This window comes from Lampetra planeri, chromosome 31 (assembly GCF_965212315.1).
Source record: "Lampetra planeri chromosome 31, kcLamPlan1.2.h2, whole genome shotgun sequence".
NCBI classification, from domain to species: domain Eukaryota; kingdom Metazoa; phylum Chordata; class Hyperoartia; order Petromyzontiformes; family Petromyzontidae; genus Lampetra; species Lampetra planeri.
In genome coordinates, this window is record NC_136137.1 from 5,716,809 (window position 1) to 5,731,107 (window position 14,299).

General features: G+C 46.6%; 1 protein-coding gene across 1 annotated transcript in view; it reads left to right on the forward strand.

Moving 5' to 3' along the window:
- The window catches only part of LOC144729136 (arf-GAP with GTPase, ANK repeat and PH domain-containing protein 1-like), a 69,939-nt gene that overhangs the window by 37,054 nt on the left and 18,586 nt on the right, over nt 1-14,299 (forward strand). Inside the window, exons 11-16 of the mRNA XM_078609093.1 lie at nt 1,636-1,861; nt 2,753-2,884; nt 6,457-6,624; nt 12,114-12,268; nt 13,310-13,400; nt 13,973-14,198. Coding sequence (XP_078465219.1) covers nt 1,636-1,861; nt 2,753-2,884; nt 6,457-6,624; nt 12,114-12,268; nt 13,310-13,400; nt 13,973-14,198 — 998 coding nt within the window. The remainder of the gene's footprint in view (nt 1-1,635; nt 1,862-2,752; nt 2,885-6,456; nt 6,625-12,113; nt 12,269-13,309; nt 13,401-13,972; nt 14,199-14,299) is intronic.

Sequence of the window (14,299 nt, forward strand, 5' to 3'; positions counted from 1 at the left end):
ATGATACCGTGTGTAGGTGTCGTCGTCCAAATTTGCAACAACAACAAAAATGTAAACAATTACGTCATCCCTTTACTGTGAAAACTTGACAGGACCCCCCTGGGACAGAGTCATGAGATTCTGGAAGGTTTTCCTGGGTAAATAAGAATATGTTTTCATATATATAATGGTCATAAATGCCCAAAGTTAAAAGTTCTTCGACTGCAGTTCGCTCATCTTGAGCCTGGCATAAGTGTTTCTAATCATTACAATTTATAATGCGTATAACGTGCTGTCAGTTTCACAAGACCAATTAAATGAGTCAATGAACTATGAAAATGATGGTGTCGTATAATTTCCATGCTGTCAACCACTGAAAAAAAAAACATTAAGTAAGTTGTAATTTTGTGGATTTTTTTTGCTATTTGTTTGCGACTTTCATTGTCGAGTTTGAGTTTTTTTTTATTTTAATAAATATTTTGTCAGGAAAGAAAACGCTTTTCTTAAAAAACATAAAACGAGCAGCAATAATCACCAAATATAACAATATTTTGCAATATGCACGATATTATTGCAGGTTCTTATATCGGGTGGGGATGATGCTGCCACAGTGGTGTAATGCTTAGCAGGCTGGACTTGCAATCTAGAGGCCACCGGTTCGATTTGATTTCCAGGTGCGGTGGTGGAAGCAACGTTTGGCACGTTCATTAATCCCCACTTGTCTGTGCAACAAGCAGTATTAAATGGGTGATTGGCAGGTCTTGTGCGGTGGGGTAAAGTGAGGGTATTCCTCCATCGTCAAAAGACGTCTGGCCAGCGTGGAAGGGTAGGCCAAAAATACCTTCTAGAGAGCACTTTTTCTTGAGCTGCCTCTAGTGGGGGGGAGGCCCTTCTGCCAACAGTGGTGTGAGCACAGCAATTGCAGAGCTGCGCATCTACCTTTAAATGATAAGCCACTTCGTTCACGTGACGAGCCACTTCGTTGAGCTATCATTTGTGGCCGGGTCGCTTCTGAAAAAGAAGCAAATAGGCGGTAAGGTAAAAAAATAGTGTAGTTGTATTTCTATATTTTTAAATCCTTTATATTAAGTTCACTTGCTTGCTTGCGCGCTTACGACCGTGCAAATCTTTCGGTCGTTTTTTACCCACTTCCCGTGATCCAGTCGAGCTGACATTTTGCACACAGACTCGTTGTGCGTGACAATTTATTTTCGTGAAAATTTTTTTCCAAAATTTTCCACTTTTTAGGAAAAAAAAAAATTTCATATTTAATTTAAAATACCAATGTGATAAAAATTTAACTCTTACTCAAGAAAAACAGAAATGAATAAAAAATAAAACCAGTTCCACGCATATAAAGGATTTATAGTGAATAACTTTGTTTTTACGGGTTAATTTTTTGTAAGTGATATCTTTACTTTTCCAATACTTTGCACTCCTATGAAGTTTTTGTATTGTTTATTGTAGCCTTCTGACCTGCCTCTAATGGACATCTGTGAAAAAAGAGCTTTATAGCTCATCAGATTCCTCCTACAGTCTAAATAAAGATTATGATTCTGAAATTGTTATTTCGAATAATATATTTGTGGTATCACCCTGTCGCTGCAGTAGCAGCAGCAAACTTATTATTATAACCGTGTTTGTGTTGGCGGACAGGATTACATGCAGAACGTCCACGGCAAAGTGGTGGACCTGCTGGGCACGACGGTGAAGGTGCCGGGAAAGCGCCCGCCGAGGGCCACCGCCCCCGGCATGTCGGCCTCCGCGTCCGTGACGTCGGGCAGCGCGCTGATCGGCGCCGCGGTCGGCTCACCGCTGGTTCCCGGAGCGAGTCCGAAGACCAACGGGCTGAGCAAGGAGCTGAGCGGACTCAACCTCACAGGTGAGTCTGCGTGGCAGTCCTAGTTGTAGTCTTGCTGTAGCCTTGTTCTGCGCCCAGCGGTTGCGATGTCTTCATAAATCCTATATTTAAACCCGGTGGTAAGGCAGCGGTGGTACAGTGGATTGTGCACACTATACTACAAATCCAAAGACCTCGGTGGGCATGGCTAGCAGTATATAGATGTATTGATGACATGGCCAGCCGTGGAAGTGACATGGCTGGTGTATTTGGCTGGTGGTGAGAGCAGTTAACAAGGCTAGCAGTGGGAGTGACATGGCTAGCGGTGAGAGTGTAGGTGACATGCCTAGCAGTGGGAGTGACGTGGCTAGCCGTGAGAGTGTAGGTGACATGCCTAGCAGTGGGAGTGACGTGGCTAGAGTGACATGACTGTTCGCCTTTTGCCGTTCTCTGGTCTGACACTGGTGAGACTAGGCCCTAAAGAAGGCTGTCTCTGGTGTAGACCTATCAGTTTCATGTATTATCAGAGCATGTTTTTGTTTACTTGTTCACCACAAGTACGTGTAGTTAATGCAGATATGATTCCTTGCAAAAGGTTTCTATTTGGTGTTTGAACATCTTAACACCGGTTTTATTGCCAGAAAGGGTAAAACCTTTTATTTTTGTTCATGGCTAGGGTATTTGGCTGGCGGTGAGAGCAGTTGAAAAGGGCTAGCGATGACATGGCTAACGGTGGGAGCGACGTAGCTAACGGTGGGAACGACGAGGCCGGCGGATGCAGCCGATGGAGGGGGGAGCGTGGGTGGCGTGACTTCGCGACGTCAGTGTGACCACAACCCCCGGGGGTCGCTGGCCCCTGCGCGCGCAACCACGGCGCTCCAGAGGTCTCGAGACGGAGCGGCTCTACCGCCGTCGTTGTTGTCGTCTCTGCAGGCCGCGCGCCGCCGCCCCACACGCCGCCGCACGCCCACACTCCCGAGCCGCGGCACCAGCGCTCCTGCTCCGTCTCCGGCGGAGACTCCTGGAACGACGCCGTCATTTTCATCAACTCCAGCCTCGGATCGGGTACGCGATTTCGTTTTTGAGTGGATGTGTGTGTGTGTGTTTTTTTTGTTCATCTTCGTTTGTTTAGATGTTAGCTTTTTGCCACCAATGCTATTTGTAATAAGGGTTGTTGTTTTTTTGGTTAGGTCACGTCAACGTAAATGTGTCGTTAAACCCGCCAACACCAGACACAGCCAATTAGTAAGGTTTGTCACGTAAACAGAACGTGCAAAATGTTGTGGGTTTACTCTCCAACACACCAGTGTGCTGAAGTAGCAACTAATCAGCAACCATGATCAAAAGAAATATCATGAGTGGCATGCTCCTGTAATTGTAAATAATTATCGTTGTGTTAGAATTAAACATCTAATGATTAACTAATTCCCCCCCCCCCCACCCTAGTTAACAATTTGATAAATTGCCACAATTCAGGGTTGTGATTTGATTTTAATAATCCGTCTCTCTCTCTCTCATTTTATGTAATTTAGATTTTTTTTTCCATGGAGGTATGTTGAACTTTTTTGCACCGTACATAGCCAACCGTGCTAATTCGGAGGTGTAGTGTTGAGTCTATGGGTAGTCTTAGTCTATGGGAAGTATGTATTTTTAACTTATTTCGCACCGTACGTAGCCAACCTTGCTAATCGTAGGTGCGGGAAATCATTTTTGATTGCATGTGTTGTGAAAATGTCACTTAATTAGCCTACACGTAACATTACCATATATTTTGCATGCAGTTTGCATGAATTCGTACACGATTCACGACACGTTTATCGCAAGTGTAAGGCTCTGTTTTAATTTACAGATGAATGTATCGCTGCGTGCCGAGTGAACGCTGTAATGCGATTAAATATATACGCTGTAATGTTGTAAATTCTCCACGCCATCGTTCGCAGCTTTCATTTCGCAAACCAGCCTAGCAAAGCAACTATGGTTGCCACAATTATTTGCAGAATAGAATAAAAACCCGATAAAACCTATTACACAAGATTAAATAATACTAAGTATGTATGTCGAACTTATTTCGTACCGTACGTAGCCATCCGTATGTAGCCAACCGTGCTGATCAGAGGTGCGGGGAAGCACAACAAACTAAACACAAAAATCAGTTCTAAAGAAGTAACGAACAAGATAACCATGCAAGTAAACAGATGCGCAGACAGAACGTGTTGTCCGCGTATTTGTTTTCTCCTTGCGTTAAACCAACTGTACACTCGTTATTTACGACTCTCCCCTGAATATTTCAGCATAGACATTGAAATCAAATGTCGAAAGGTTTGGTTTTGCTGCGAGTTACTTGCGGTTTCAGACATCGGTAGCTTGTTTTAGGGTTCGGCAAAAAAAAAATCGAGCCAAATTAAAATGGCTGCCGTCTCTACCATCGGCGTTGCCAAGGGACGTGTTATAGTTCCTATTTTTATTACGTTTGAGATTCGTAGTAAATTACACATATTACAGTAATCAGTGGTTTACAGGTACCAGCCTAAACATGACAAAAGCATTAAGCTTTATTCATCATTAATTGCTTTCGATGTCACGGAATCATTTAAACTTTGCACTAATGGGAGCCTCATTAAAACAATTTAACACCAAGAACAATGCCGTGCGCATGGTTTAATGTTATATCGGGGGAATTTTTTTTTTGTTCTGTTACAGATTCCCTCCTACTCGAAGGGAATATCTGTATGTCTTCAGAATCGTTTCATTTATTCTCCCTTTTAAAGTTCATCTTCTGCTGCAGGGCCTAACTAAAAGATTAAAAAACCTATTTTTTTTACTCTGCTCGTTGGATCGTTTTCTGAACATTTTAACCTTGCCGTATTTTTTTTCACGCAGCCCAGAACCGTCGCGAGTGAGCGTTCACAATTACAGCAATTTTTAAAGTGCGCGCAAATTAGCGACTTGGAATTCAGGCGCCTCCGCTGAAGAGTAAAAAATTCGCAAATGTAAAACGAGTCGCCAGAGCCCGGCCCTCTTGATCATCCATGATTGTTACTCGGCGCTACAACGTGAGACGAGAGTTCCCATTACTCGAAGATGAAAGCAGCTCATCCACTGGCCCTCGAGCCTCCTTCCTGTATTATTCATTTGCAAGATAGCGCTTATACAAATTCTTCAGCTGCGGCCGCCGATTTTTTATCGAGTGCAGCGAGTTCGATCTTGATGATTTTTCTACTCTTACGGGTTATTTTTCACAGGCGAAGATGCCTTGTGTGTTGTTTCCTCTGATAAGCCCCCCCCCCCCCCCAGACACTGCGACTGCATATCGTCAACAGATATCAACTTAAATACAGCTTGAGACGTGTGTAAAGAATTTTTTATGATAATGTGGACATTGTTCATTTGGTAATGTTTCAACAGCTTTCCACTCGCAAGCCTGTAGGTTGTATTTCAACACCTCCCATCATTTGTCCGTGGTGGTTAAAATGGGTACAGTAAGTCCTCGCTTAATGCGTGGTGTTTACACGATAACCCGCTTGCACTGTAACGCGGTTCTATCGTTGGGGAACACTTTTCGCACAACGCGGAACGGCACCGTTATAACGCGGTTTCTGAGCGGACGATCACGAACTACTTTCTTGAGCTGCGCGGCTGAGCGTGCAGTAATACACTCCGGGGAATGATACAGTGAAGCGGCCTCCGTACCCTCACTTATTTGTCCCGCCGTCTCACTGTGTTAAATGAGGACTTATTGGACAATATTTGGGTGCAAGTAGATAATTAATGCAATGATTAAAGTAGATTCTTAAGCCTGTGGTTCACGCATCTAAATGTGTGCATAAGAAGGGATTGTATCTTTTTCTTTACTTTGTAGTTGAATCTCACACAGCCTGGAGCACAGTAGATAAAAATCATCAATTAATGATTCGAATCACCACCCCAAATCACCACAATTCATTATACAGGATGCTTAAAAATAAATGTTAACACTTATATGGGACTATAGTTTTTAATGGAAAAAGAACAGATGGAACACTGTAACATGATAACAAATATACGTTCTATTCTTGGTTCTTTTGGTAAAGTCACATAGAAGGGAAATAATAAAATAAAAAATATTAAACAATATTTATTGGGAAATAATAAAATAAAATATATAAAACAATAAATATTGTTTTATATTTTTGATTTTATTTTATTATTTCCCTTCTACGTGACTTTACTGAAAGAACCAATAATATGAATCCCTGCAGTTACGAAAGCTTTAAATAAAAATATATGTTAATAGCTTCAAAAAGTCAGTCTCCACTTGTTCGCCATCGTTGTCAACACGTGCCTGGAATCTTCTCCAGGTGGTCTCCAGAGCTCGGAGGCAGCACATTTCTTGTGTGGTGTTGTTGCAAATTCTTAGAAGTGTTAACGTTTTTTTGAAGCACCCTGTATAATGACAGGACAAATCATTCCATGCCTTGTTGAACCTCGACGCTGGTTGTCGTGTCCATAGACTCGCACCTACCATAGGAATGTGGAATTCCCATCACTGGTACAGGTTTTGCAAGCAGAAGACGAGCAACGCCACTTCACAGGCGTTCGTTTTTTAGCGGGATCCACTCCGACCGTTTGTTTTACCTTCGGTTTCCTTTCTCGCTCAGTGAATGGCGTTGGGGAGTCGCTGTGCGCGAGCCCGAGCTTCCCGAGTGTTTTGGGGGGCACCAGGGGTGCCGAGCCCCCCTCTTCTCCGCACGCCGGGCGCAAGAAGCATCGCCGAAAGAAGAGCACCAGCAACATTCGTGCCGACAGCATTTTCACTTCGGCAGACGGTGGGTTCATCCATCCATCAGCAGTGCTCTGTCGTCGTTCCTCATCACTCTGGCTTACCCAGTAAGGACTGCCAGAAATGACTCCTCTTAGGGTAAAGGTAAAGGTGCAGGCCTGCTCTCACCCTAGTAGTGGCGGAATGAGAGGGAGCTCTAGAGGGGCCCCTCTGAGAGGGTATTTTGGCCTACTCTTTCTCGCTGGTCATAAATCTTGGAAGAGGTGGGAGTTACCCACACATTATTTCCCAACCACAGAGTAGTCGATAGACGTAACTGCGGTGAAGCCAATTCTACAACGATGGGGGGGGGATTCAAGAAACTTGGTCCGTTGTTTCGAACCAGCGACCTCTGGATTTCATTTCCAGTGTACAGCATCCCGACTGCTTATTCAAACCACAGCTTATTTGTATCCATCCATGTGAATCGCATAATTTGAACGGTTTTGCCAATGCCGAATTTAGTTTCTCTGTGGCAGTCATTACCCTGCGCCGTGTTCCTCAATCAATCAATCAACCTTTATTTACGTGCCAATATCGCTCTCAATAAAGTAGGCATCGGTGCACATGACAAACGCATCGGGAACGGTAACGCGGGGGGGGGGGGCGTACAGCAACCGGAATGAAAGATGAAACCCGTCACGACCTCGGCGGCTAGCACCGACTGAGCAACACAACGTAAATTGCAACAGTGAAAAGTAAAGAGCAACCGACGTAACGAGCTGCTGATAGGGCGGCGGCCCTGATGGTTACTGTGATTGGATGGAACCCATCACGTGCGGCTTATTCTGCTGACTTAAAGCTCATTCGGCGTTTCGTAAATGCAGTTTTTTTCTTTGAAAAACTATTAAGGGGGTGGGGGGGAGGGGTGACCCCTCGCTGGCCAGTGTGCTTTTGAAGTATGGCTACACAACCCCCACGACCAGCTTGGTGTGGGGAGAGAGCGAGGAGGCCCTTGTCCAGCAGCAAAATGACAAATGGGCTGTACAGGTTTCTCCGGCTTTACACGGCGGTAGTGGTAGTAGTAGATGCGTTCCAAAAAAAACAAATGGGCGCAGCAAAGCGAAACTGCACGAGGAGGACAGCTGCCTGCCGAGTAGCGCACACAGCACACAATGTTGTCCCTCGACCGAGCGCATTTAGCCGCATATGCGTGAATTAAAACCGAATATATATTATATATATATAAAAAGCTAATTTTGGGTAGAAATAGGTTTACCGCATGAACGCTAAATCGCACAAACCGAACCCGCACCGAGTGAGGGAAACCTGTACTTGGAAAGCAAGTCCTCGTTTAACGCGGTGGTAGACGCGTCCCTGAAAAGTGCCTCGTGAAGCGAAAACGATTTCCCCATAAATAATGTAACGACAAAGTTCGGCCGAGATACGACGTACGCACGCGTGGTGAGATGGCGGGACAAATAACGAAGGGTCCACCGCTGCTTTACTTTATTACTGTACTGCTCAGTTGCCCAGCTCGGGAAAGTAGTACGTCATCGACCGCTCGGCAACCGCGTGCGTTCCGCGTTGTGTGAAAAGGGTTTCCTTAATCGACGAATCGCGTTGTAGCGAAAATGCGTTACAGTGTGAACACCGCGCGTTAAGCGAGAACTTGTACTGTGTGGCACGCGTTGTCAAACCATCTTTGAGTCTTATCTAATTTCTTTGCTTACCTTACTGTACCTCTTTCTCCCTCTTGTCCGTGTTCGTAATATACGTTTGCGTGGAGGAGAACTTCATCTATTCGCACTGATGCCAGGCGGCTTAATGCTCTTGTGATAGTTGTTAGGCTCATCGTGTGACGTTGCTTACTTACATGCACTTGCACTCGGTGCTGACGCCGTCCATCAATGGTGGAACTGGAAATAGCTCCACAGCGAGCAAGGAAAGTGTGTGCCTCGCCATCTTTACCAGTCCTCTCCATTCTAACACGAATAACAACAAAAACTGAACGCAGCACTTAAAAGGATAAATATATAATCGGTGACGTTTTAGGACCCCTAACCCTAACCCCTAGCCCTAATCCTAACCCTAAATCCTAACCCATAACCCTAATCCTAAAATTAAACCCTAACCCTTAACTCTAACCCTTAACCCCTAACTACACAACTTAACCCAACCCTAAACCCGAACCCCTAACCCTAACCCGAATCCCTAACACCTAACCCTAACCCTAAATTCCTAACCCCTAACTCTAACCCTAACCCCTAACCCTAAACCCTAACCCCGAAACCCCTACCCCTAACTCTAACCCATAACCCCAAAAACCCTAAACCCTTAAACCCTAACCCTAACCCCTAACCCTAAAACTAACCCCAACCCTAACCTGAACCCCTAACGCCCCTTCACAGCACCAAGGAAGGCCATTGCCCAAAACGTTGCCTATTATTGTTTGCTGTGCTTGTGCACCACTGCCAAAGCAGCATCGCCAAGTGATTTGTTTCATATCTATGAAGTCATTACAGCCTGCACGTGCATGATGATTGCTGAGGACATGTCGCGGTCCTAGGCCAGGGTGTCGGCAAGTGGCGGCTCCGAAGCCGCATGCGGCTCTGTAAGGCGTTATTTATTCAGGACCACCATCTCGTATTCGCATTGCATTGCGGCTCTTGAAATATAGAGCTTTTTTTAAATCGAATTTGAAAAAAGTGGCTCCTCTTGTTATATTGGTAGCTAACCCCTGACCATGGGAGTCCAGTTTACCATGGGAGTCCAGTTTACCATGGACGTCCAGTTTACCATGGGAGTCCAGTTTACCATGGGAGTCAAGTTTACCATGGGAGTCAAGTTTACCATGGGAGTCTAATTTACCATGGGAGTCTAATTTACCATGGGAGTCAAGTTTACCATGGGAGTCAAGTTTACCATGGGAGTCAAGTTTACCATTGGAGTCAAGTTTACCATGGGAGTCAAGTTTACCATGGGCAGGGGTCAGCAAACCTATGGCTCCGGAGCCGCATGCAGGTCTTTAAGGACCGCTTCGTTGGACGTTATTTTTTCAAGACCACCATCGTCTCGTATTCACATTGCATTGCGGCTCTTGAAATATAGAGTTTTTTAAACCGAAATCGAAAAAAATGCCTCGTTATTTTGGTTGGCGACCCCTGTCCTAAGCAATCACCATTCAGAGTGCTGATCCAAGTTTAGAGCGATGCGTCGTACGTCCTGTGTGACAAGTGTACACACGAGACCTCGATGCTAATTTGAGTCTGCGCTCTTTAAACATCATGTGTGACACAAAAGACAAAGATCCCCCGCATAGTCTTATAACAGACTGATGGGGCAAGAGCTGCGATGTGTGTCGCAAACGTGCAACACGCGCACTCGCGTACACACACAAGACCTCTATCTCAATTCGAATCGGCACACTGCACCACACGGGGGAACATATATTTACCAACTATCAGGTGCGTGCAACGTGTAACGACCTAATTTGTATTTGAACGGGAAAAAAAATCTGAACTTACAAGAGCATGCCATGGTTGGTTGAGAGAGGACTGGCATTTTGGAAACCGTGTCTTAAACACAAGGGTAACCACGACTACATTTTGTAATATTTACCGAGCATAACATTACATAATAAGCAAATGCTAGTGGACAAAGCAGGACTTGTTCTTTCGTAAGTTCAATGTTTTAATGTATTTAAAGTTTCCAACGTTGTTTTGTTACGTAACAAAACTGAAGTGAAGATAACAGTCATCTCTGTCACGAATTGACGTGCGAATAGATGAGACTTCCCCCCCCCCCCCCGTATATGTTGAAGCTCAACGTAAAGGAACGCCTGCGACACTTTAACGCTTGTTTCTCATTCTCGTCTTCCCTCTTTTTTCTGCTCTCACGGACACAGCCAAACGTAGGGCATGGAAACTGAGCCGCGTGGGTAGTTTGAGAAATTTATACAGCAGCAGCAGCGTGAACTCGGAAGGTAAAGTCCAAGCTGTTGTGTGCTCAGCCCCCGGGGGGGGGGGGTGGTGTAGAGAGACCGAGGAATCTCTGGGGGACATCAGGGGAAGTTGCTAGCGGTGTACGCCCCCCGGCCCCTACCCCCCCCCGCCCCACAAGTCCCTCCCCCTCCCTGCGCCCCCCCCCCCGTCCCCCACCCCGAGCCTCCGGCACTTAGGTCCCAGATTTCTTTGTTAAATGTAATCCTAGCCCAAATGTTCGTCCAATCGTAACAGACCTTTCGTGGGGTTTTAGATTCATTTTTTAAAAGGAACGCTGCTTATTTAGTTTTGGTGCATGGTTTACGTTAAAAGCTTCCCGTTGGGGTTTAGTTTTAGGGTTGAAGATAGGGTTTTGGGATAGGCGTGTTAGAGGTTATGGTTTTGGATTAAAGTGTGGGTTTAGGGTTAAATTCTAGAGTTATGGTCAGGTTACAGTTCAGGGTTTAGATTAGGTTTTCGGGTTTGTAGTTAAAGTTTGTGTTAATGAGTTGGATCGAGTTTAGGGATGGGGTTTAGTGTTATGGAGTTTTTAATTAAGGCTTGTGTTTAGGGGTTAAGGTTCAGATGTTAGGGTAAGGGTTTAGGGTTAGGTATAAGTGTTGGGTTAATGGTCACAGTTATGGGTTAGGATTAGGCTTCAGAGTTAGGTGTTAGGATGAGTGTTTTATGGATAAGGATTTAGGGTTCGAGTTTAGGCATAGGGTTTCGGGATAGGTGCTATGGTTAGGTATAGGGTTTATGGTTGGGAATTTATGATTAAGGGTTACAGTTAGGGTTTAGAGTCAGGATCAGTGACTATAGTCGCTAAGATAACGTGGCCACGCATCTGCAGGGTCTGCAGTCTCGGCCCTCTGTGGTAGCCATGGCGACCCCTCTGTGCTGATACGAGAGCTGTCGTGTTTATTTTGCTGAAGGCTCTGCATTGTCAATTAGGTGTGTCACAATTCATCCATGAAAATCAGTTCTAGCGATCAAGGCTACGTGTGTTAAATCGTGCGTGTAAGATTTGGTTATTTATATATAGGTCAGCGGTGGGGAACCTACAGCTCGCTGGCCATCTTAAACCTTTCCCGTGCTGCGATGACTGCAAGGGGCAGGGTGGGTGTCCCCTCCGCCAGTTCACCGCTGAATCTTGGAACACGTGAGCAGTCAGCGTTAATTTGACTCAGAGTCGTAGCGCCGTTTTCCACCGCAGAGCACTGTAGTGACACGACCGCACTCCACGATAGCTAGCACCAAACGGTGCCACACGCCCTCCCGCATGGCCTTGTGGAAGCCGTGGTTCCGATAAAGTTATTTTATTTTTCTTCCGGTTCCGTTCCTCAATAAAGTAGGTATACATACGTACGCGAGGTGGAGGGTGGGTTGGTGGGAGGGTGGGCGTAACGTCATCACGCAGATGTCCACGCACTTGCCCGCGCACCAGCCAGCAAAACTTTTTTTGTACAATAGAGTACGATTAACTCTCTTTAAATATAAATACGTAACATTGCAAGCCGACCAACGTCCGGCATGTGCCCTCTCCGTTTGTATTGGCTGCGACCGTCGTCAGACCAAGAGGATTCCTACGAGTTCACGATCGTCTCTCTGCGCGGCGAGACCTGGCACTTTGCCGCGGCCAGCGCCGAGGAGCGCGAGTCGTGGGTGGCGGCGGTCGAGGGGCAGATCCTCGCTTCCCTTCAAGGTTGTGAGAGCTCCAAGTACAAGGTGTGTACGTGTGGGCACGTGTGTGCGCGCAAGTGTACGTGTTGTGTACGTGTGCTGGGGAGCGGTAGCGCAACGGGTTAGCGCGCTGCGCTAATAATACATCGACCCGAGTTGGATTCCCGCCCAACACCAGTGACGATTATCTCAACTGGTCCTGGGCCTCCCCTAGGTCGACTCGGCCTCAAGTGAGTACCTGGTCCGGTGTGTAAACATCGCCACTAAGGAGACAAAGGCGATCGGGCATGGTGTTGGCCACCTGCCCCCTCGTGTAACGTTACAGCCTTCATAGGTGCTCGCTAACGGCGCTTGCCCCAACAGTTCTTTGAAGGCTATGTGGGGGATATTTGTACGTGTGTGTGCGTGTGTTTCCAGTATATTACCCCAGAGATATGAAGGGGGATACTGAGGTGGTAGCCTCATATATGGAAAAAAAATCCTGGAATATGCCCGATCTCCGTAGATGTTGGAGGCTAAGGGTTGAGCGTGGATTGTGTGCGAAAAAGGGTGGCCTCCATGCATGCCAGGATGTTATAGGCATCTGTGGGGCTATGTGGTGGGCAGAAATTCGACAATTTTAATGGTGCAGACCAAGTGATGTTCATTTGTCTCAATGTGGTATTTGAAAGTGCTGTACGCAGATTATACCACGAATTATTAATGTGATTTTGTGTGTGTATCGTTGATTTTGTCCACATCACCATGGATAAGGAGCAATGAGATTAGGCCTTGTCCAGGAGTCGGATGGATTGTCGTGTCACAGGATTGCGAGGGATGGTGATTGCGTCGGGTGGTCACGATCCAGCAGTGGATAGAAAATGTTTTATGATTTTGATGATGGTGCCATGTTATGGGCCTAGGTTATTGTAACATATTCTGAAATGTATCATTGAGAGTTCACTGTTTCCATGGGGTCTATTGATGCGAGTGCACAATTTTTATCTTAAAAGAGTAGTCGGGGAAAACATCGCAAGCCATGCTACGTGGCTGGGCCTTGTTTACACTTGAAAAAAACCGTCGAATGATTCTTGTGAAACTTTACAGATGCGGCTCGGGAGCCAGAGTGACGCTACAGCCATCCAGTCCATCCGGAATACGAAGGGGAATGCATTCTGTGCCGACTGCGGCGCACCAAGTACGTGCAGTCCTCTCCCTCTGGTCCTGTTCTCTTGACTCGTGAACAAATCTCGGGCTTAGGGGGGCGGTCATGAGGTCGCACTCATTGCACAACAATGTGCTCGCCACAAATCAACCACACGCAACGCCTCGCTGGTCTCGTCAAGGAGCGTGAACGATCACGTGAACTTCCGGTCATCCTTACAGCAGCGGCTTTTGGCTGACCGTCGAACGAAGACGGTCACCGCATCGCGCGCTTTCAGATGCGCTTCTGCGGCTGTCTGGAACGCTCTTCCTTCCGATATTAGGAAGCCACTGGAGCTATGCACTTTTAAATCTAGATTTAATACTTATTTGTTTAGAACTGATTTGTATAGTTTTGTTGTCCTTCCCACCCCCAGCACCTCCGATTAGCATGTTTTGATAAGTACGGTGCGAAAGAAAGTTTAACATACATTTACATACAGAAAGGCCTCGGTGTCGGCTTCTGATAGGTATCCCAATTGTCGCTTTCCACACTCACACCGTCGCAATTTCCGTCACCGTGGAACTGACCGCCGGCCCGCGCTTGTTTGCGGAACGTTTCGACAGGCCCCGACTGGGCGAGCTTGAACCTGGGCGCGCTGATCTGCATCGAGTGCTCGGGGATCCATCGCAACCTGGGCACGCACCTGTCGCGCGTGCGCTCCCTCGACCTGGACGACTGGCCGCTGGAGCTGGTGACGCTGATGAGCGCCATGGGGAACGCGCTCGCCAACCGCGTGTGGGAGGGACTCCTGCCTCCGGGGGCGTGCAAACCCACGGCCGACTCGCCACGGTGAGCATTAGCCTTGGTCCGCTGGTTCGTCGGTTGTCCTCGGGTCGGTCAACTGCCACGGTACGCGGGTGGGTCTGTCGCACTTACCCGGGTTGGTGTGC